Consider the following 21,953-nt stretch of genomic DNA (forward strand, 5'->3'; position numbering starts at 1 on the left):
TTTTTACAAAGCAATTATATTACTTGTATATAATACTTAAATATTACTGGTCAATCTCAGACTCACCACTGAGGATGAACTATCCTTGATGAATTTGAAATAGTAGCTGAGGAAACAAACTATTCATTATGCTGTTGCATCTTTCCTAGCATCCTCATAGAATCTAGAGCAGTGGCTCTCAGTGTGGACCACTCACAATCAAATCATCTGATCTGGAATTCTTCTTAAAAATGTAGATCCTGAGAACTGCTACATCAGAATCCCTGGAGCTTGGAGATCTTCATTTTAATAAGCTTAAAGGATCCTGTTTCATTTCTTTAATTCTGTTTTTCCACCAACCAGTCTCATAACCTTCAGTGGTCCCAGGATTCTTTATCTGCTGCTAAAGTGGGTGAAACTGGCCCATTGCTTTCTATGGATGTTTACTTTTAAATAAAACAATGTAAAGTCATTTCAGAAAGATGCTATTATGATCAGGACAGTATTTTTTAAAGCACTTGAGGGTAAAATCAAGCCAATGCTAAACATAATCCTGTGTATCTCACTTTAGATATTTTGAAATAGTTGTAGTTACTTTTATTCATATTGATTTAAAAAAACAATTTTTAATTTTTTAACATTCTAAAGATTTTTTGTAGGTAAATTAGAAATACACTAAGTGCACTGTATAGCACGGGAAGCTATATTCAATATCCTGTGATAAACCATAATGGAAAAGAATAGGAAAAAGAATGTATATATATATATATAATATATATGTGTGTATATATATATGTATAACTGAATCAGTTTGCTGTACAGTAGAAATTAATACAACTTTGTAAATCAACTATACTTCAATAAATTTTTTTTAAAAAATACACTAAGCATAGGACGAAAATAAAAATACCTATAATCTCACCACCCAGAAATAACAAATATTTACATCCAGACTTTCATCTAGGTTAACATAAGTGTATATTTGTGTGTGTATGTATTGGTTTGTTAATTTTTTTAAAGATTTCCTTCTTAGAGAAGATATTTAATCTTTTTAAGCTTTAGTTTTCCATACTATAAAACAGGACTTTACTGATAAGCCAACAGACTTATTGTAAGGGCTACATTTTTTTTTTAATGTACGCAGTGCCCTTAACAATGCCTGACACATAGAGCGTGCTCAGTAGATGTTAGCTATCTTAATTAATAACCAACATTAACCTTAATATTGAAGCACCAGAAGGATTCTTATTAAAATCATAAGTAAGGATTCCCTTTCTCATTGCTACTCAGCATTGTTCTGGAATTTTTAGCTATGTCAGGAATACATGAAAAAGAAATAAGTATGAATATTAGAATAGCATTATTTGCCAATGCTGACTTCCTACTTGGAATTGAGAATTCACTGAAAAACTAGAACTAATATGAGACCTAAATTAGATAGAGGTAAAATGTAGAGAATAAGTATAAAAATCAGTAGATGCCCTAGGGCTTCCCCCATGGCTCAGTGGTTTAAGAATCCACCTGCCAGTGCAGGGGACAACAGGTTCGAGCCCTGGTCGAGGAAGATCCCACATGCCGCAGAGCAGCTAAGCCCATGAGCTACAACTACTGAGCCTGTGCTATAGAGCCCATGAGCCACAACTGCTGAGCCCGCATGCTACAACTATTGAGGCCCATGTGCCTAGAGCCCGTGCTCAGCAGTAAGAGAAGCCACAACAATGAGAAGCCTGTGCACTGCAGCGAAGAGTAGCCCCTGCTCACTGCAACTAGAGAAAGCCTGTGCACAGCAGTGAAGACCCAATGCAGCCAAAATTTAAATAAATTAAAAAAAAAATAGATGTCCTAAAACCTAACCCACTGATTTCTAATGGGGATAAAAGAAGATGTTCGCAATGATGCGATATAGAAATTATATATAAAATACATAATAAGAAATATGGCTAGCCTCTATGATGAAAGATACAAAATATAATAGAGGGACATAAAAGAAGTTACATGTAATCAAAGAAACATGTCTTATTCCTAGATAAAAAGATTTAGTATTAGGAAGACTTTATTTCTCATAATAATTAAATTTACTGTACTTTCAATAAATCTACATGGAATAGTAAGAGAACCTAATAAAACAGATACACAGACTATCTTAAAAATAAGCATGTAGGGCTTCCCTGGTGGCGCAGTGGTTGAGAGTCCGCCTGCCGATGCAGGGGACACGGGTTCGTGCCCCGGTCCGGGAAGATCCCACATGCCACGGAGCGGCTGGGTCCGTGAGCCATGGCCGCTGAGCCTGCGCGTCTGGAGCCTGTGCTCCGCAACGGGAGAGGCCACAACAGTGAGAGGCCCGCGTACCACCCCGCACACACACACACACCACACACACACAAAATAAATAAGCATGCAGGGCTTCCCTGGTGGCGCAGTGGTTGAGAGTCCGCCTGCCGATGCAGGGGACACGGGTTCATGCCCCGGTCCGGGAAGATCCCACATGCCACGGAGCGGCTGGGTCCGTGAGCCGTGGCCGCTGAGCCTGCGCGTCCGGAGCCTGTGCTCCGCAACGGGAGAGGCCACAACAGTGAGAGGCCCGCGTACCGCACACACACACAAAAAAAATAAATAAATAAGCATGTAGGGCTCCCCTGGTGGCGCAGTGGTTGAGAGTCCGCCTGCCGATGCAGGGGACACAGGTTCGTGCCCCGGTCCGGGAAGATCCCACATGCCGCGGAGCGGCTGGGCCCGTGAGCCATGGCCGCTGAGCCTGCGCGTCCGGAGCCTGTGCTCCGCAACGGGAGAGGCCACAACAGTGAGAGGCCCGCATACCGCAAAAAAAAGCATGCAAGTATACCTAGATATGTTTTAAAAATAAAAGTAATGAGATAGGGCTTACCTCCTTAATAAAGTATACATAAAATAAAGCAGTACAGGAATAAATTTAGAGATGAATAGAGCAAAAGTCAGAAATAGATCCAAGTATAAATAAGTAATTCGTATATGATAAAGATATTATTTTTAAGTTAGTAGAGAAAGACTACTAAATGACCCATCCAATAAATGATGTTGTGAACAGACAACTGCCTGATCACTTGGAAAAGTAACTCTAGAATCCTTCCCTCATACTTAAGACTAAAATAATAGATTAAAATGTTTTTTAAAAATTTAATTACATATTTATTAGAAGAAAGAGGTATGTTTAAATAAAACAATGGGAGAGAAGGCCTGGTGATCTGCATTTTAATTTCACCAACTAAAAATTTTGAAGTTTATAAAATTTTAACACCTAGAATTTTCTTGTAACTGTAAGAATAAAAATGTGAAGATAACTCGAGGAGGGCTTTTGAGTTTATTCCTAATATGTCCAGTATCACCTGTATTTCCCTATTTATAACAAAATTGCCATCATGATGTAGTACTAGACTTTAATTACAAAGGTTTTTAAAATACAGGGACTTACGTGTGGCTAAGACTCCATGCTCCCAATTCAGGGGGCCCAGGTTTGATCCCTGGTCAGGGAACTAGATCCCACATATCGCAACTAAAAGATCCCGCATGCTGTAACTAAGACCCAGTGCAGCCAAATAAATAAATATTTTAAAAAAAAATACACAGCAGTGAGTTATTACTTATTGTGATTGCCCTATCACTTGCAGTTCTGTAATATTGTGAGTCACAGGATCTTAAAGAAAAGCCTTAATGAAGTAAAGTTTTGTAAGTTTATAAGATCATTTAATGTACTATTATAAAATTACCTAAACAATAGGCTTTTCCAAAAACTTAACACTTGTTTGACAAATAAATCTGTTTATAAGGTGATAAGTGATTACAAAATGTTTTCTCTTAGACCAAAACTTATATAAACCACCATGATTTCCCATTATAATCAGTGGGAATATTACAGTGTTTCTATTAATGGCAGAGTAAACTTTGTCATTAATGCTGGAAATGGTGGCACACATTTGTAATTGCATACTTTAGTTAACCATATATTTGGGAAGTATTACTAATAAACAGTCCCTGAAGCACTTGGTGCACAACAACCAATGTGCTGTCAGTACTCAGGAGTTCCCCAGTTTGGAGCCTGTGCAGATAGCACAGGTGGGTAGTAACATTTGCAGCATATTTGGGAATTTTTTTTTTTTTTACATAAAATGAGGACAATTTTTTAAAGCAAAACCTATTTTGGTGCAATATCATGGGATGTGAGAGCATCTTGAGCAGAGATTTATGGCAAACATTAGAGACAAAAGCATGATGGGAGCACCCAGTGTTACATTCTTCTGTTCATACTGTGACCAGGCTCTAACCTCATGAAAGAAAAAATGGAATTTGTAAGTACAAAACCCATATTAAGCAAAAATTTGCCAAGTGATCATTCAAACAGCAAAGGGTGAGTATGGCTACTGTGTAATTATCTGAAGGGTTTATTTGTTGCTGGCCTTTTAGTATTGATGTTTAATTACCCAGGACTCTAAGGAATCGAAGAACTTCACCTGACTTTCTAGTTCTTTACTTCCTTTATAATAGAAATTTAATGCAGATAATACTTATAGATATAACGGTGTCACTTTAGACATATCTTCAGAACGTACTAAAAAAGTTAGGACTTCCCTGGTGGCACAGTGGTTAAGAATCCGCCTGCCAATGCAGGGGACGTGGGTTCAGTCCCTGGTCTGGGAAGATCCCACATGCCTCGGAGCAACTAAGCCCGTGTACCACAACTACGGAGCCTGTGCTCTAGAGCCTGTGCTCTGCAGCAAGAGAAGCCACTGCAATGAGAAGACCGTGCATCACAAGGAAGAGCAGCCCCCGCTCTCCGCAACTAGAGAAAGCCCGCACGCAGCAAGGAAGACCCAACACAGCCAAAAATAAATTTTAAAAAAAGTTAAAGCCTCTAGAAATAATGGCTGAAGTCTCAATGTAATCTGGTGGTTGTGGTTATTGGGGAAAGCCTACATCTGACCTGCCTAAATTATCTTTGATAATATTCCTGGGGGATTTTGTACCAGAGTTTTTTTGTTTGTTTGTTTTGGGGTTTATTTTATTTTATTTTATTTTACTGATCAAGTGACCAGCCCACTAAAGATAAACAGTTTTAAACTCTGGTCTAACGAGTAGATGGATTCAAATTGTGCTGCGGATTTGAATTGGTAGAAGTAAAACTCTAGACCTTTTTATAGGGTCTAGGTTATTTTGAAACCCCCAGAGGATAGGGATAGTTTCTTATCTTTTGGTTACGTTTCAGGTCGTTCAAGCCCTCAGTTAGACCCTTTGAGAAAAAGCCCAACCATGGAACAAGCAGTGCAGACAGCCTCGGCCCACTTACCTGCTCCGGCACCTGTTGGGAGAAGGAGCCCTGTATCATCAACCAGGCCTTTACCATCAACCAGCCAAAAAGCAATAGAGAATCAAGAGCACAGGCGAGGTAGAACTTGAGCTATTTACTATTTCTTAATTGACTGGTCAACATCTTCCATTCAACTTACTTTCATTAAAAACATTTACTCTATGTAAATGATCCTAGAAAGTTTAAACTGAACTTGATAGAATGTTCAGTCTTTCAAATTTGACTCAAAGTAGTGATGGTGGTGGGGATATATAGATTTTTGGTTTTGTTCTGGGTTTGTTTGTTTTTCCATTTCTAAGTTTCCAGAAGTTTTTGACTATGTGTCCTAAGTTAACTGTCACTTTCTATGTGTTCTATAGCTGAAGTACACAAGGTTTCAAGACCAGAAAATGAACAACTCAGAAATGACAGCAAGAGACAAATAGGTAAGTTGTTACTTGGATCTGAAAGCCTTATCCTATGCTTTTCAATAGAGGGAACATTTGAAATGTATGATGCATAATTACTATAAAAAATGAATAGCAAGGGTTGGTGACTATAAAGGAGTAGCACAGGGGAGTTTCATTATGGTAACAGAACAGTTCTTTATCTTATGGTGGGGGTACTGTGGATCTGTATATGTAGCAAAATGTCATAGAACTGTACATAAAGACATACCAAAAAATGAGAACATCCAAAACTGTTGAAATCTGAATGTGAGATCTGTAGTATAGTTAATTATATTGTGCCAGTGTCCTGGTTTTTCCCGGTTTTTGATAATGTATAATAGATAATCAAGATGTTGCTGTTGGAGGGGAAGCTGGGTGATAGGCACATAGGACCACTCTACTTTTATTTCAATTTTTTTTAACCTAATTATTTCAAAAGATTTTTTTTTTTTAATCATCACGTGTCTAGAATAAACCCTACTTGATGGTAGGCAGTTGTCTATTGATATATTCTTGAATGTTATCTGCAAGTAGGACTTGTATATTTATATTTACATTGTTTTATGGCTTTCTCTTTTGTACTATCTTTTGTATTTTTTTATGTTTTTGTGTCAGTTTCATGTTAGCATTATAAAATTGTTTTCTATGCTTTTAAGAATGGAATTGGGAGTTCCCTGGTGGCCTAATGGTTAGGACTCAGTGCTTTCACTGCCACGGCCTGGGTTCAATCCCTGATCAGGGAACTAAAATCCTGCAAGCCGCGTGGCATGGCCAAAAGAAAAAAAAGAATGGAATTATCGGGAACTATAGTCAATATCCTGTAATATATCATATGGAAAAGAATATGAAAAAGAATATATATAACTGAATCACTTTGCTGTACAACAGAAGTTAACACAATATTGTAAATCAACTATACTTCAATAAAAAAAAATTTTTTTTAAAAGAATGGAATTATCTGTACCTTAAAAATTGAGAGGGCTTCCCTGGTGGCGCAGTGGTTGAGAGTCCGCCTGCCGATGCAGGGGATATGGGTTCGTGCCCCGGTCTGGGAAGATCCCACATGCCGCGGAGCGGCTGGGCCCGTGAGCCATGGCCGCTGAGCCTGCGCGTCTGGAGCCTGTGCTCCACAGTGGGAGAGGCCACAGCAGTGAGAGGCCCGCGTACCGCAAAAAAAAAAAAAAAAAAAAAAAAAAATTGAGAAGTTTTCTCATTAAAATTAAGCTCTGGGCTCCTTTTTTTTTTTGAAGTAATTATTCAAGAACTTTAACTTTCTTTCATTATTATTGATTTAATATGATTGTATACTTTCTTTATCTGTTTTGTAATCTATGACATTTACCCCAAATCCATCCATTTTATTATTTTTAAATTTATTAGCAGAGAATAAATTATAATTATAAACTCTTCCAAATTAAAAATTAAAAGCAGTGGGTGATCTCCTTAATTACATAATAATTGGAAGATGATCTTTCACTTAATTTTAGAAAGCTAGATACAATTTTAAACGTATAAACACTTTATTCTGTACATTTTTATATGTTTATGTTTTTATTTGTTGTTTTTTGATGTGGACCATTTTTTTTTAAAGTCTTTGTTGAATTTGTTACAATATTGCTTCTGTTTTATGTCTTGGTATTTTTGGCCGTGAGGCATGTGGGATCTTAGCTCCCCAACCAGGGATTGAACCCGAACCCCCTGCACTGGAAGGCAAAGTCTTAACCACTGGACCACCAGGGAAGTCCCTATATGTATTTTTATTTGTGCTGTGTGCCATAGAATTACAGAGATTTTGGTTTGGTTTACTATGTTTCACTTTTTTTTAATTTGAAAAAAGAACCCCTCTCTTCTCAAGATAAAATAATTGCCATGCTTCCATCATTCAGAAATTGTGTAATGGGCTTCCCTGGTGGCGCAGTGGTTGAGAGTCCGCCTGCCGATGCAGGGGACACGGGTTCGTGCCCCGGTCCGGGAAGATCCCACATGCCGCGGAGCGGCTGGGCCCGTGAGCCATGGCCGCTGAGCCTGCGCGTCCAGAGCCTGTGCTCCGCAACGGGAGAGGCCACAACAGTGAGAGGCCCGCGTACCACAAAAAAAAAAAAAAAAAAATTGTGTAAAGTAGTGCTCGCTTTGGCAGCACATATACTAAAATTGGAACGATACGGAGAAGGTTAGCGTGGCTCCTGCACAAGGATAACATGCAAATTCGTGAAGTGCTACATATTTTAATATAAAAAGAATATATGTATGTGTGTGTGTGGTGTGTGTGGGGTGTGTGTGTATGTGTGCGTGTGTGTCTATCTATCTGAATCACTTTGCTGTACACCAGAAACTAATACAACATTGTAAATCAACTATACTTCAATTTAAAAAATAAATAAAATATAAATCATGTAAAGCAATAAATAAAAGTATCTCTCACTGCCCTTCAAAATTTAAGACAGAAATACTGTGCTGTACTTTCTGGCTTTTGGCCAAGACATTTTCAGTAGTAGAGTTGAATGTTTAAACATCCTGCTTGTCTAGATTTAAGTGTCTGGATATACTGCTGTGGGTTTTTGTGGTTTGTTTTCTCAAACTTAGACAGTTTGCCAAATTTTAGTGAACAGTGAGCACAAACCTGTCTATTACTCTATAGTCACTTCTGATCTTTATCAGTATGTGTTAAACATTTCAGATAATTATAATCATTGAATTCATAGTGCTTTGTGCTCTATATTTTTCTGTTAACCGACATCAAATACTATTCCATGTTTCTCTTTAATTTTTTTTCTTCTTAACTGTTCCTCTTGTGTTGGATATGTGGGTTCTCAAGTTTTCACTATAATTTATGCTACTTTGGTATTGCTTTATCATACCTCATAAATCTTGTTATTGTATTAATTTGTAGAGAAAAAATAGATATAGGAAGACTTGAAAAATATGGAGCCATTTAGAGGGAGACAGTAAAGGTGAAGCAGGAAGTGGTTGGAGTGGTTGAGACCATGTACGTCTTTTCTTTTTAAAAAAAATATATAAATTTATTTATTTATTTATTTTTGGCTGCTTTGGGTCTTCATTGCTGCACGCGGGCTTTCTCTAGTTGCAGTGAGCGGGGGCTGCTCTTCATTGCTGTTCATGGGTTTCTTATTGCGGTGGCTTCTCTTGTTGTGGAGCACGGGCTCTAGGCACGCGGGCTTTAGTAGTTGTGGAACACGGGCTCAGTAGTTGTGGCTCGTGGGCTCTAGAGCGCAGGCTCAGTAGTTGTGGCTCACAGGCTTGGTTCTGCGCGGCATGTGGGATCTTCCCGGACCAGGGATAGAACCCGTGTCCCCTGCATTGGCAGGCAGATTCTTAACCACTGCGCCACCAGGGAAGTCTGAGACCATGTACTTCTTGTCTTTTGTGTTATCTTGCAGGTTGTGCTGATAAATGTTCATCTATTTTTCTCACTATAAATCTTGATTTCTATGATCCTTTCCATAAAAGTCTTCCTAAATTTTGAGAACCCAATATATATTTGACGTTTTGTAGGTATTAGGGATATAAGCAGAACAAAGTAATTTAGTACAGAAGTCTCCCCAATTGTTTGGTTGTATACTGTATCAGTAGCATGTATGAGTGTAAACCCCATAGATATAAATTTCATGTGTGCCATTTATAAATTTCATGTTTATAAATTTTATATGTGCTCTTCTCAGTCTATTATGTATTAAATGTTTGTGAAACTTCATTTTTTTATATTAAAAAATACAAATATAGTCATGTGTATAGAGACTTGTAAGCGTTTCTCTTGTTGACCATAAAGACCACAATAATAGCTTCTGCTCTAAACCAGCTTGTTCTTTCTTTATTAATATAGTTCCAGGTGCTCCTTCAGCTCCAAGGAGAGGGCGTGGGGGTCATCGAGGTGGCAGGGGAAGATTTGGTATTCGACGAGATGGTCCAATGAAATTTGAGAAAGACTTTGACTTTGAAAGTGCAAATGCACAATTTAACAAGGAGGAAATCGACAGAGAGTTTCATAATAAACTTAAATTGAAAGGTGAGTTTTTATTTTTCTATTCAAAAAATACTCTTATTTGACTTGTGAATTATGGATGTTTAGTGCAAGTCTTGACTTTTATGGTATGTGCTTGTTTTTCATTAGAAGATAAACTTGAGAAACAGGAGAAGCCTGTAAATGGTGAAGATAAAGGAGACTCAGGAGTTGATACCCAAAACAGTGAAGGAAATGCAGATGAAGAAGATCCACTTGGACCTAACTGCTATTATGACAAAACTAAATCTTTCTTTGATAATATTTCTTGTGATGATAATAGGTACAGTCTTTTAAGCTGCTCTTATGCTCTTAGGAGGTTGAAGTGTGAAATGATTTCTTATAAATTCACAAAGTTTAATGAATACTTAAAAATATCTAGGGACTGCCCTGGCAGTCCAGTGGTTAAAAATCCGCACTTCCAATGCAGGGGGCCACGGGTTCAATCCCTGGTCGGGGAACCAAGATCCCGTATGCTGCATGGTGTGGCCAAAAAAAAAAAAAAAAAAATCTAATGACTACAATTGTTTAATGATTTATTTTGCTAAAAGAAAATAATTTATACTAAAATTTTAAATGATATTACTCTTTGAGAAAAATAAATAATCATATACTTTTGTTTGGGGATGCATTCACATTTGAAAATTAGTAATTAAAAATAGAGGCATTCATCTAACACCTGAACACCTTTTACTTTACCCCTCTACAATGTAGTTCAGATGAAGTTTGCTGATACAGTAAAACTCTGCTATATTGCAGTAAATGTGGATCCAGAAAACTGGTTAATTAAAGGATCCAATGTAACAAACTAAGAGTTCCAGGGTTTCTGCTGCCTGATCCTAATTGTCCTCCTGGCTGCAGTTTGGTGCCACCTGGTGGCAGTTTTCTACTTCACTTTAAACGTGGATGGGGATGATTCTGAATCCTCTGATTGTCTGGGCTGTGGGCCAGCAGCAGCAATTCACACGCTTCAGGCGTCAGGTTCAGAGGTTGGGCCAGGAGCATGCTAGGAACTCAGGGATCTATCCTCCATCTCCTCACATCCTGAGACAGAATTTCCTTTCCTGGCTTTGCCCTTTCTTCCTTTGGGGCTGATTGGAGGGTAGAGTCAATTGCCAATCCCATTTATTGGGGCTGTTGTCAGTTTCTTTGTATTATCAACTGCATTTGCAAGAAACTTAATACCAGTCATATTTTCACATGAATTATAGGAACATATTGCCATGGACAGCTTGTGATGACTTAGATAAGGTGCTTATTTTATTTGATTCTCAGGAATTGCTTAGCCTTAATTTGGGAATCAGTGCTGCATAGTTTTGCTGGAAAATGTTCTTTAAAACTTGATACACTAAAGATTATTTGTTCTCATAATAGAGAACGGAGACCAACCTGGGCTGAAGAAAGAAGATTAAATGCAGAAACATTTGGAATCCCACTTCGTCCAAACCGTGGCCGTGGAGGGTACAGAGGCAGGGGAGGTCTTGGCTTCCGTGGTGGTCGAGGACGTGGTAGTGGCCGAGGTGGTAACTTTGCCACTCCTCGAGGATTTCGTGGTGGATTCAGAGGAGGTCGTGGGGGCAGGGAGTTTGCAGATTTCGAATATAGGGTAAGTATTATTACGTGCTTTGGGGTTGGCTTGCAGTTGTATGAAATTCAAAATGTTTTAAACTTTTATCTATTAGAGGTGAATATTTTTAGGGCATTTGTATAACTTCCATTTGACTTTTCAGTGGAGGATGTACCTGATTAGGATATTTATATAATTTTAAGGAGCAGTAACTTCTTGATTAATGAATCTAATTCTTTTTTAACTATTTTCTTTTCAGTTGGAGGAAGTAAAGAGATAGAAATGTGATTTTTTTTTTAATCATTCTGTTACAGAACCATGGTTTCAGATTTCATGGACTGGTAAAATTTATTCCAAAAACCTGTTAAGAGACTGACTTAGGATTAATTTCTTTTCCTTAAAAAAAATTTTGTTGTTGTTGGAGGCACAGGGGATCACTAAAAGATATTATACGGTACAAAAAAGAGCCATATTGTATCACCTTTATTTCATATTACAAAGTATGCTTCAATACCAAGAGAATATAGGAAGAACATATTTAAAGGGGTCTTTAAGTCAGTGTTACTATCCTAGTCATCGATTTTAGGGATAGTGGAGAGAAAGATATATAATCAAGGAAACGATCAAAATCCCATCATAAAGAAGTCTACTAGGAATTACATAGGGCAGCTAGAGACAAAAAGACCGGGACTTCCCTGGTGGCGCAGTGGTTAAGAATCTGCCTGCCAGCGCAGGGGACATGGGTTCGAGCCCTTGTCTGGGAAGATCCCACATGCTGCAGAGCAACTAAGCCCGTGCGCCACAACTACTGAGCCTGCACGCCACAACTACTGAAGCCCTCACACCCTAGAGCCCTGCTCTGCAGCAAGAGAAGCCACCGCAATGAGAAGCCCGCGCACCGCAACAAAGAGTAGACCCCGCTCGCTGCAACTAGAGAAAGCCCGCACACAGCAACAAAGACCCAAAGCAGCCAAAAATAAATTAAAAAAAAAAAAAAGGAAAACAAAAAGACCTACTAGCAGGAATTTCATTATTCAATATTTAAAACTGGTCATTGTTGAGATCCCTCTTGAAGGGTCATTGTTAGTGGCTTTTGGATCTGTTCTGTTCATTTTGATGCCTTTAATATTGTGTCATCACAGCCAAGGCTGCTGAAAATGAGCCTCAAGTCGTTAGCTCAGGATATCCAGCCATGGTAGATGCAGCCTGATGTAGCTTCAGCACTTCTAACTTGCAAAATGGCCATTCCAGCTAGGGGACTGTGTCTTAGGAACTACAGAAGTCCTCTTCCTTGCCACTGTTACTCCTCTTGAGGTTGCCAGTGACCTTTGCTTACAGAATTCAGTAGCCTTTTCACAAATATTTGCCCTTAACTACTCTGCAATATTTGACACTGATAACTGCCCGCCCAACTTGGAGTCTTTCTTCCTGCTTTTTGGTTTTTTAACACTTTTGATATTTTTCTCTTTATAAAAATAACGTATGTTCCTCAACACAGCCTATAAGGTGCTTCAGGATCTGCCTGTTTCTCCAGATGAGAGGTCTAGTACTTGCTCTAGATCTTGTTGCCAGTGGGACTGCCCTTTTCTTCATTCATTCTGCTACAGATATGTGGGTCTTCTTGCTGTTGTTTAGTGCCAAGCTTATTCCTATCTCACGACCTTTTTACCCATTCCTTCTGCCTGCAATGTTCAGTTTGCTCCATTGTGTTCATGTTTGCACTCTAGCATAGGCTTGAGCTTTCCCTCTCGCCTCTCCTGCAGCAATTTCCCCCTCCCCTTTCTGAGCTTGTCTATTCATAGCTTCTAATCAGTTTTTCGACTTGGACCTTGTATGCTTTCACTTACATTTTTCTATATTTACTTGCATTGTGTCCTGTGATCAACTTAAACTTAACCTTCCTCAGAATGTCCTCATCATCTTCTCACTTTCCCATCATCTCAGTTTGGTATTCTTTTTGTCTCCCAGGCTGTGGAGGTATCTATGATCATGGGCCATTTCCACATTACCACGTTCATTCCTTTGAGGCGTTTCTGCCAATTACCATAATAACTCACTGATTGGTCTTTAGACCTTCAGTTTCTCTTTACCTCACTTCAGGCATATCAGCTACCTGTTGAAGAACCTGTGGCAACTCCTGTTGAAGACCACATTGAGTCAGCTTGGTTTGAGAAAAAGTACGTTTAAATTAGACCTTGATCCTGATGAGAATTTTAATAATTTTTGCTAGTGTTACCTCAGTTGAGTTGTTAAACCTTTCTGGCCCTCAGTTTTGCACAGTTTTTTTTCAGATACACCTTTTAAACACCATTAAAGTCTCAGAGTTGGAAAGCATCTGAGAGCTGTGACCTCCTGGCCAAACTAAAAACCTCTTCTGTTGGTATCCTTTATGAGGGCTGGGAACTTATTACTCTTTCTAAGAGCATCCATCCCACCCCAAGGGTGCTCTAATTATTAGGATTTCACAGACACACACATAATTTGAACAAAATCTTTTTCCCTCTGTCTTCTAAACTTATTAGTTTAACTCTACCCTTGTCTATACACAGAATATATACTCTTCTTCATGATGATTTTTCATATATTTGAAAAAATTAGCTGTCATTTTGTGTAAGACTGGACCATTAATTCCCTTTATCTGAGCAGTCATCAGTAAACCTTTGAGTAACCACTGTGTGCATAGAATATGCACTTATTAATGCAAACCTTTGTTTTGAGGCCGTGTCTCACTGTTCAGCCATTTTGAGCCTTTAGTTAAAACTCCTATCATATATATTGTAGAATTAGAATGCATTGTAGAGGTTGTCTGCATGAGTCTTTATCCACACTAATGTATCCCTTGGGTGTTTCAAGGAGTGACAGATTCACTAGACCTCAGGCTGATGGCTAGAAGGTTCTAATGTGACATTGCACTCCCTGCTCGTTTTACTCTGTAAGGGTCCCACTGGATATATCCAGCCCCATTTATTATTATCCTTTAACCTGTCTGATTCAAGCAGTTGACTCATAGTCATCTCTTGTACACACTGCTTGATACCAACTCTGACTTCATTCATTGACCAAATATATTGAATTCTTCGTATATGCCAAGCTCTATGCTGGACATTGGTGGTAACAAAACACATGCAGTCCCAGCCTTCTTGATGTTTATGGTCCAGTGGGAAGACAGACACAGCTGGAAAACAGGGGCTTCCTTTCAATCTTGCCTAAGGTTTGCTCTATCCTTAGAAACTTCTCTTCCTTCCTCCACTGATTTCTTCCTTTTCTGGCCTCCTGTGGTATCTGCTTTCATCACCACACATTTTACATATACTTATATTCCCTGTTTCTTGTGTTTTGTTTTGTTCTGCATCGCCAACTAGATGGGAGCCTCTTGGCATTAGTGAATATGTATTTTACTTTTCTTTCCACCGGAACACCTATCTCAGCATGGAGCCATAGTGGGCTTGAAGTAAGTACTTAGCATGTTGATTAGGAATAAGTTACTTCAGTGAGGCTGAAGGTCCATCAGTGTGGCTAGCCAATGATTGTCCGTTCCAAAGTTGAATGATCCTTCTGTCTGCCACTAGATCCCGGACCTTCTCAGCAGGCTGTTCCTTCTAAATCATAGCATCTGGCACCTTTAAAGGTGGAAGTAGTGATTGACCACTATTACATAAAGGAAATTTACCTTCTAAGATTATACTTGTTTCTGAAGCATCTAATACTTCTTCTCAGAGATGAAGTGCAGTGGCATTTGCAGCAGCCTTCATGTAATGGGTTAGCTTTGTTCTTTATGCTCCACTGATATGAACATTATAAGCAGATCTGGTTGTTTAATGAAAACATGGGTAAAGATAGGATCATATATTTTTTTAGAACTCCTTAGAAATATCAGTCAAACTAGAACTTCTCTCCCACCCTACTCCAGTAGGTAGTTAGGAAACCAAGGACCCAGAGGAGTTAACTCTCTTGATCTAGGTATAAGCTTAGCCAAAATTTACTCTTTGGCTTCTGAGTTTTCCTTAAGGATAATGTTAGAAACATAAGCTTGTGAGTTTGGTCCTATGGTGCTTCTTCTTTTCTTTCTTTTTTGGGGGCTAGGAGATCAGGCTGGGGATAATAAGAGAGTGGACCACTCCTATTTTATACACTGCTGCTAAGGAGGTTAAGCCGCCATGGTGGGTGAGACAGGTTGCCTTTCATTTGAGTCTGTGTTTCTTCAGAGAGGGTCCAGAGACAACAAGGTATCTGAAATGACTCAGCATGGTACTGTCTCTCTCCCTTTCCCCTTTTATTTTCTCTTTTCCTTCCTGCTCTTCTCTGTCTCCTTCTCCCTTTTCCCTCCCTCTTTCCCTTTCTTTCTCGCTTTCTTTTTTTACCTTTCAGAAAATCACAGCTTTTGAACCCTAAAAGGTCTGGATTGATCATACAGCTTTCTGAAAGGTAAAAAAAAAAAAAAAAAAAAACAGGGCATGCGAGGGTTGGCATTGGTGGGGGACAGACATCAGGATCATCTTCAGCTTATTTCTTTCTTTATCAACTTACACCATGCCATTTGTATTCGAATTTAATAACATTGTACAAATGGTTTGGTGGTGTATACGCAGATAAAATTAAGTTTTTAACATAGGCAGTGTGTATTTCTAACAGGGTGAGAATCAGCAGTAAAAATCAGGTAGCAACTAGTAGCTAGTTGGTAGCAACTAGTCCTGAGGAAAAGAGAAGCCCTTGGCTCTGTGTACAGGCATTTGGTTTAGGATTAATCTCACTGGAAAGCTAGAGGCTCCTTAAGATTTTTATTGCTTTCTCCCTGGTTGCTTTTAAAAACATTTCCCAGGCAGCGCTCTGATTTTCAGAACTTATTTCAGATTTAAAAGTTGTCCTTTTAAAATGAATTTCCAAATATTTTACCACCTGGATATTTTATTGCTTAGTAAAGATATCAAAGACTCAGGAATTTTATTTATCTTCTTCCAAAAAATGTTGTCAGTTGTATTTGATGAGTTTGACTACTATGATGAAGGCTTAATCTTTTTTTTTAATTATTAGGACAGCACCAAAGGTAGTAGGGTGTGCCTACATCTTAGCAGGGGGCCTTCTTGCTAGGACAAGCCCACAGCACCACTGCTTTAACCTCTACTAACTGGAAAATACAGTTAACAAATAACGAGCTACTGCTGGGTGTGTAAGTTATAAAAAGTGTTTCCTGGAAATCCGTGAAACGAATTTATACATGAAAGTAAGAGGAGGATATATTTAAAGGTTATGAAAAATATACTTAAAATAAAGCAAATTAAAAAGAAATACTTATTAATAAACCCCAATAGTTTGAAACATGAGCTAATTTTTTTTTTCCTTTTTAGAAAGACAACAAAGTTGCTGCATAGTCTGCAAACAAGTCTTTGAAAATAGATGGATTTTTAGCTCTTCGTGGTCCTGAGAATTGGTTTCAGTCTTTGAGAAGAATGAAAAAGTGAATTTGCTGTATATTTGTCACCAGCACTGGGTTTTTGTTTGTTTGTTTGTTTTTCTGCTTAAGTTCAAAGATACAATACAGTTAATTTTGGGGGTGGGAGGGAAGGCTCATCTTAATAAATGAGCATTAAATATATTTGGAATAGCAGAAGGTTAAGTAATTTCTTATGTATAGTTAAACTAAAGCAGTACTCCAGTGGAACTTATAAGTATTTTTTCATCACTGAAAGGATTTTTCTTATCACTAAATTGTATTTGGCAATTATTGTGAGTTGCCTGCAGATAGGGCTGTGATACTGTTTTGAGCCACAGAAGGAAGGGTCTGTGTGTCTATGTTTCTGTGTGTCTGTATCTTTCTTTTTCTTTCTTTCTTTCTTTCTTTCTTTTTTTGGAAATCCTGTAATAACCCTTCTGAGGTAGCTTATTTCGTCAATTAATTAGGGTGCTGGATGGTAGAGAATTTTGTCAGTCAACTATGTACACACAGTAAATACTGTTTCTTAGGCAAAGGTAACTTTTTTATATAGTTGTAAAATTCCATTATATTCCATTGCCAAAGAAACATTAAGAACTTTGTATAGCTGTATAAAAAGCAACTAATTTTTTAAAGAATAAACATTTTAAAGTCAGCAAACATACTGTGTCCTTGCAGAAGTTGATGTGCTGAGGAGCAGAGGTATGGGTGGGTCTTTTTTTCATAGCTTTTCAGGCTTAAGATTGTTGATTTTGATTTTTTTTTTAAATGTTTGGAACATAAATGAAGATTTGATACATTCTTTCATTATCTAAAAAGGGTAAATTACTTATGTTCATTGTAAGAACTTTATTTTGTAGTAAATGGCATATCACAGGACTTATCCACAAATAAATATTTTCAGTATACAAATGTAAATAATCATAGATAAGAATGTACTTAGATGATTTTCAAATAAGTAACCCCCCCCCTTTTTTTAAGACAATAAAACTAGGTGTCAGGGCTTCCCTGGTGGCGCAGTGGTTGAGAGTCCACCTGCCAATGCAGGGGACACGGGTTCGTGCCCTGGTCCGGGAAGATCCCACATGCCGTGGGGCAGCTGGGCCCGTGAGCCATGGCCGCTGAGCCTGCACATCCGGAGACTGTGCTCCGCAATGGGAGAGACCACAACAGTGAGAGGCCCACGTACCGCAGAAAAAAAAAAAAAAAGAAAGAAAAAACTAGGTGTCAATTAACCTGTTCTTCCTGATATGCCTGGAATTTTGTTGTGATACCTTGACTCTTTCCATTATATTTCAAGAGGATTCAGAGTGTTAGAAACTATTTTGGCAACCTATAAAATATCATAACACTGGTCCTTAGGCCTGTGACCCACAAATGACTCAGTATAGAGTTCATTGCTAAAATTATTAGTAAATCTTTTTGATATTTTAAGCTATAGTGGAAAAAAAAATCTGGCCACTTTGTGTTTTTATGAAGGCAGTGGAATAAAGGGATCCAAAGATTAAATATTTTTATCTATTTTGATTTTTGTTAACTTTCTCCTTAAAATATTCAGTAGTGATAAAGATATGGAAAATTGCACTGTAGGAGAATTGGAGTATATAAAGGTGGTTGATATTTTTCATTTTAATTTTATATCTTTTATGTAGCTCTACAAGAAAATGTTTTGTAATTTGGTTTCATTATTAAGGTCCAGTACTTGGCAGCCATAGTTTAGATAATATTGTTTAATACTGTTTGCTTGCATGTTAACAACAAAATCTTTTGGAGGACCCATAAATCATGGCATTGAACACACTTCTGAGGCATTCTGAGCATCAAAGCAAGTGCTATGGCAATACCTGTGTAGACTATTAGAGATGTCCTGGGCTGATTTGAAAAAAAAAACAAAAAGAAAACTGTAAATACCAATTCTACACGCTCTGAAAATATGAATTCATGCATTTTCCAAGCCCTCTGCATCATTGACTAGGGCATTTGGTACCCCAGTAATAACCGGCAGCATGACATACCTGCAGTGCACCTTACAATATTAAAAAGGTTTTTATTCTAAGACAGAATAAAACTGTTCAATAAAAAATGTTCGTCAAAGTTCTTTCTCTTTAAACACTAATATTTTCTTACAGTAGAAAGAAGTATAGTGAAGGGCATCTTTAACATGTAAGAATGGAACTATGGTCATGTTTATAGTCCCTAAAATAGCTAAATTAATTTCTGTTTTCCTAGGATTTATACAGTGTTGTGTTTAAAGCTGGAAGCCCTTTCTCCCCCTCCTAGAGTACAGACAGCTCCTGAGTTACAATCCACGACATGAGGAGACTAAGCCATCCAGGCACAGGCCAAACTGGAAACCTTAGGCTAGAATGCACCCTCTGTGGGCAAGCAGATGCAAAAGGCAAAAAAGGGAAGGGCTGATTCCGCTGAAACTTGTCTTTGGATAGACCATTTCTCTTTCCAGAAGCATGACTTAATGTGAGGGGTAGGGAGAGTGGTCAGACATGTTAATTCAACTCAGTGGATCTTAATCAGGGGTGAACTGACATCCAGGGAGCATTTAGGAATGAGAAAGCAGGTGTTTTGGGTATCACAATGACTCGGGGACCACCACTGGCATTTAAGAGTAAGGGCCAGGGGCTTCCCTGGTGGCGCAGTGGTTGAGAGTCCGCCTGCCAATGCAGGGGACACGGGTTCGTGCCCCGGTCTGGGAGGATCCCACATGCCGCGGAGCGGCTGGGCCCGTGAGCCATGGCTGCTGGGCCTGCGCGTCCACAGCCTGTGCTCCGCAACGGGAGAGGCCACAGCAGTGAGAAGCCCGTGTAATGCAAAAAAAAAAAAAAAAAAAAAGAGTAAGGGCCAGGATGGTAAATGTTCTGTGCTATGCTAGACAGTGCCATAATTGATTATCCAGCCCAAAGTGCAGCAGTGACCCTTCCACTTTGAGAAATACTGACTAAAGTCCCTCTACGTGGAAAGACAATGAGTGGGGAATTAATTTTTCCCAAAAAATTTTTAATAAAAACTTTACTAAAGAATCTTTACGTGGTACATAAAAGGAAAAGGACCTTACTTGCAGGAGTACTGTCAACATTTTGGAAACTCATTATCACATAGGAATTACCATTTCATCCTGTTCTCTGTCAGTAGTTCATAAATCTCATACCAGAAGCACCTGAGGAGCATTTTTTAAAGTACAAATTCCCATGCCCCACACTTGGAGTCCGATTCTGAAGTTCTGCAGTGAAACCTGGGACTCTGCCTAAGTCCCACAGGTAGTTCTGATCAGCCAGGTTTAGAAAGCCAATTTTAAAACATCACAGCTGACTCATCTAATCTAGCCCCCCTCCTTGTAAGGGCCCTGGTGATGTTTCCATGTTGAACTATTTTATCATTTCTCTGTCCTTCCAAATTCAGTATATCTAAGTTGTGACTCCAGCATGAAGAGTGGGAAAGAACTAAATGGAACAGGGATGCATTTCTGCAGGATAGAATCTAAGGGGAAACAGGAAAATTGAGACTTGTTTCCTCTAGGGTTTGGCTGCTTTGAGTACCGAGGCTCCGTTCCTAGCATATAGGAAATGAATGTGTGGTGTTTCTGTGTCTCAATTTTACATAGTTTTTGTCCCTGTCTCCATAGGTTGTCAGTCTGAAAGAAAAGCTGCTCTTTCTGCCCAGCCCTGTGGTAATAGCTCACATCTAATCGTGTCTGGATTCATTGTTACAGGATGCCCCTGCCCTATTAGCTCAGAGACTATAAGCTGGTTTAAGTAGTGACAGTGGGGAGAGTGTCACAGAATAAAGTAATGAAGGTGAGTGAGCTCTTAGAGGAGCTCAGATGTCAACCAGTTTGCTTAGTTTACCTACTTTGACTGATTTTAAAAGATGACAAGTATGAGTACAATTGGAATCAAACTTAAGGAAGTAAAGTAGGACCATTAATCTCTGAATCTGGGTGTGCTTAATGGGGATTTGCACAGAGCAGGCTGCCTTAGCTTCTCCCAGTATAGAGACACTGAGACAACTTCTTGGCATAGGAGCTAGTCAGGTGAGGGAAGTAAGGGAGAGTGTCGCTTTGAGCAGCAGAGACTTGGAGGCCAGCAGCAGCCAGTCAGTCAGCTAGTGTGTACACTGGGAAGCTAAAGATGCAGGTCCCAGGCCCTGCTGTTGTGGGGGTCAAACCAACCTCCTGAGGAGGAGTGACGCAGAAGTTTTTATCCTGTTTTTCAAAGCCAGGGTTAGTAAAAGCGAGCTTGTGGTTTTTGCGACAGTTTGAAATCTGGCTCCAAGAGCACATGATGAGACTATGAATCAAATGTGGTTTCTGTTCTCAGTGATGGTGCCAAGCTGTGCCCGTTACATGGGTGTTCTTTAAATTCCAGTTCTGTTCGTATTTCAACAGACTTGGCTGACTGATAAAAATGTTTTCACGTTTAGCTCATAAACATATCAAAATCAACCTGAATCTGATTCTAGTTCATAATGAATGTTGATTTTTAGGGAAATGCTTTAAAATGCACTGGTGTCTGTATTGTGGTTTATAAAAAAACAAAGCAGCTCTGTGAGGCCAAAGCATATTTCAGTTTAATAATAAGGCTTTCATAGAGTGACTCATAGTTTAGGTGCAGAGAAACAACTGAGAGCAGCCAGCAAGGAGCTCGTGGCCCAGAAAGTCTTGCCTTTGCCTCTATAAACTTGAAGAGCAGCCTGGGAGTGGAAGAGCAGAGAGCCAAGAATGCCAGTTTGAGGAAGTGTGAGAAGCCTGGGCCAAGGCAAGATGGTAATGAATTCCAGTGAACGGTTTACAGACATCCCAGCACAGAGAACAGGAACATGTTTACTAGATGTCTGGAGTGTGCTTCTGTTATCCTGGTACTCACTTAATCCTTATAATCCTTGGGTGCTGGCCTCACACAGGATTGTTGATGAGAATGCAAATCCCAACATTGCAGTTCAGGATTTTGCTTGTGCTGAAATTGTTTTGTAAATTTCTTTTACTGGGTTAGTTGGGTGACAGTTATCCCTTACTCCATTCCCCAGTGTTTAACAGCATTTCTTTTGTCCCAGAATGGGTTTTGGAGCTTTGCAGATTTCAGCTTACAGAGGAGTGAGGTATAGTTTCATTTTTGTAGAAGTAATACACTGTAAAAAGGATATGGGCAGGATGGAAGATGGTTTTTAAAAATAGATAAATA

The 21,953-nt window shown here is 38.9% G+C and overlaps 1 protein-coding gene across 1 annotated transcript in view; it reads left to right on the forward strand.

The window, feature by feature from the left end:
* LSM14A (LSM14A mRNA processing body assembly factor) overlaps positions 1–16,829 on the forward strand; it is a 46,784-nt gene extending 29,955 nt beyond the window's left edge. The window contains exons 5-11 of the mRNA XM_079722880.1: positions 5,216–5,395; positions 5,677–5,742; positions 9,587–9,769; positions 9,875–10,046; positions 11,138–11,369; positions 13,431–13,507; positions 16,676–16,829. Of these exons, the coding sequence (XP_079579006.1) occupies positions 5,216–5,395; positions 5,677–5,742; positions 9,587–9,769; positions 9,875–10,046; positions 11,138–11,369; positions 13,431–13,507; positions 16,676–16,718 (953 nt within the window). The 3' untranslated portion in view covers positions 16,719–16,829. The remainder of the gene's footprint in view (positions 1–5,215; positions 5,396–5,676; positions 5,743–9,586; positions 9,770–9,874; positions 10,047–11,137; positions 11,370–13,430; positions 13,508–16,675) is intronic.
* Positions 16,830–21,953: the final 5,124 nt, after the last annotated feature.

The sequence above is a fragment of the Hyperoodon ampullatus genome, assembly GCF_949752795.1.
Source record: "Hyperoodon ampullatus genome assembly, chromosome: 18".
NCBI lineage: Eukaryota > Metazoa > Chordata > Mammalia > Artiodactyla > Ziphiidae > Hyperoodon > Hyperoodon ampullatus.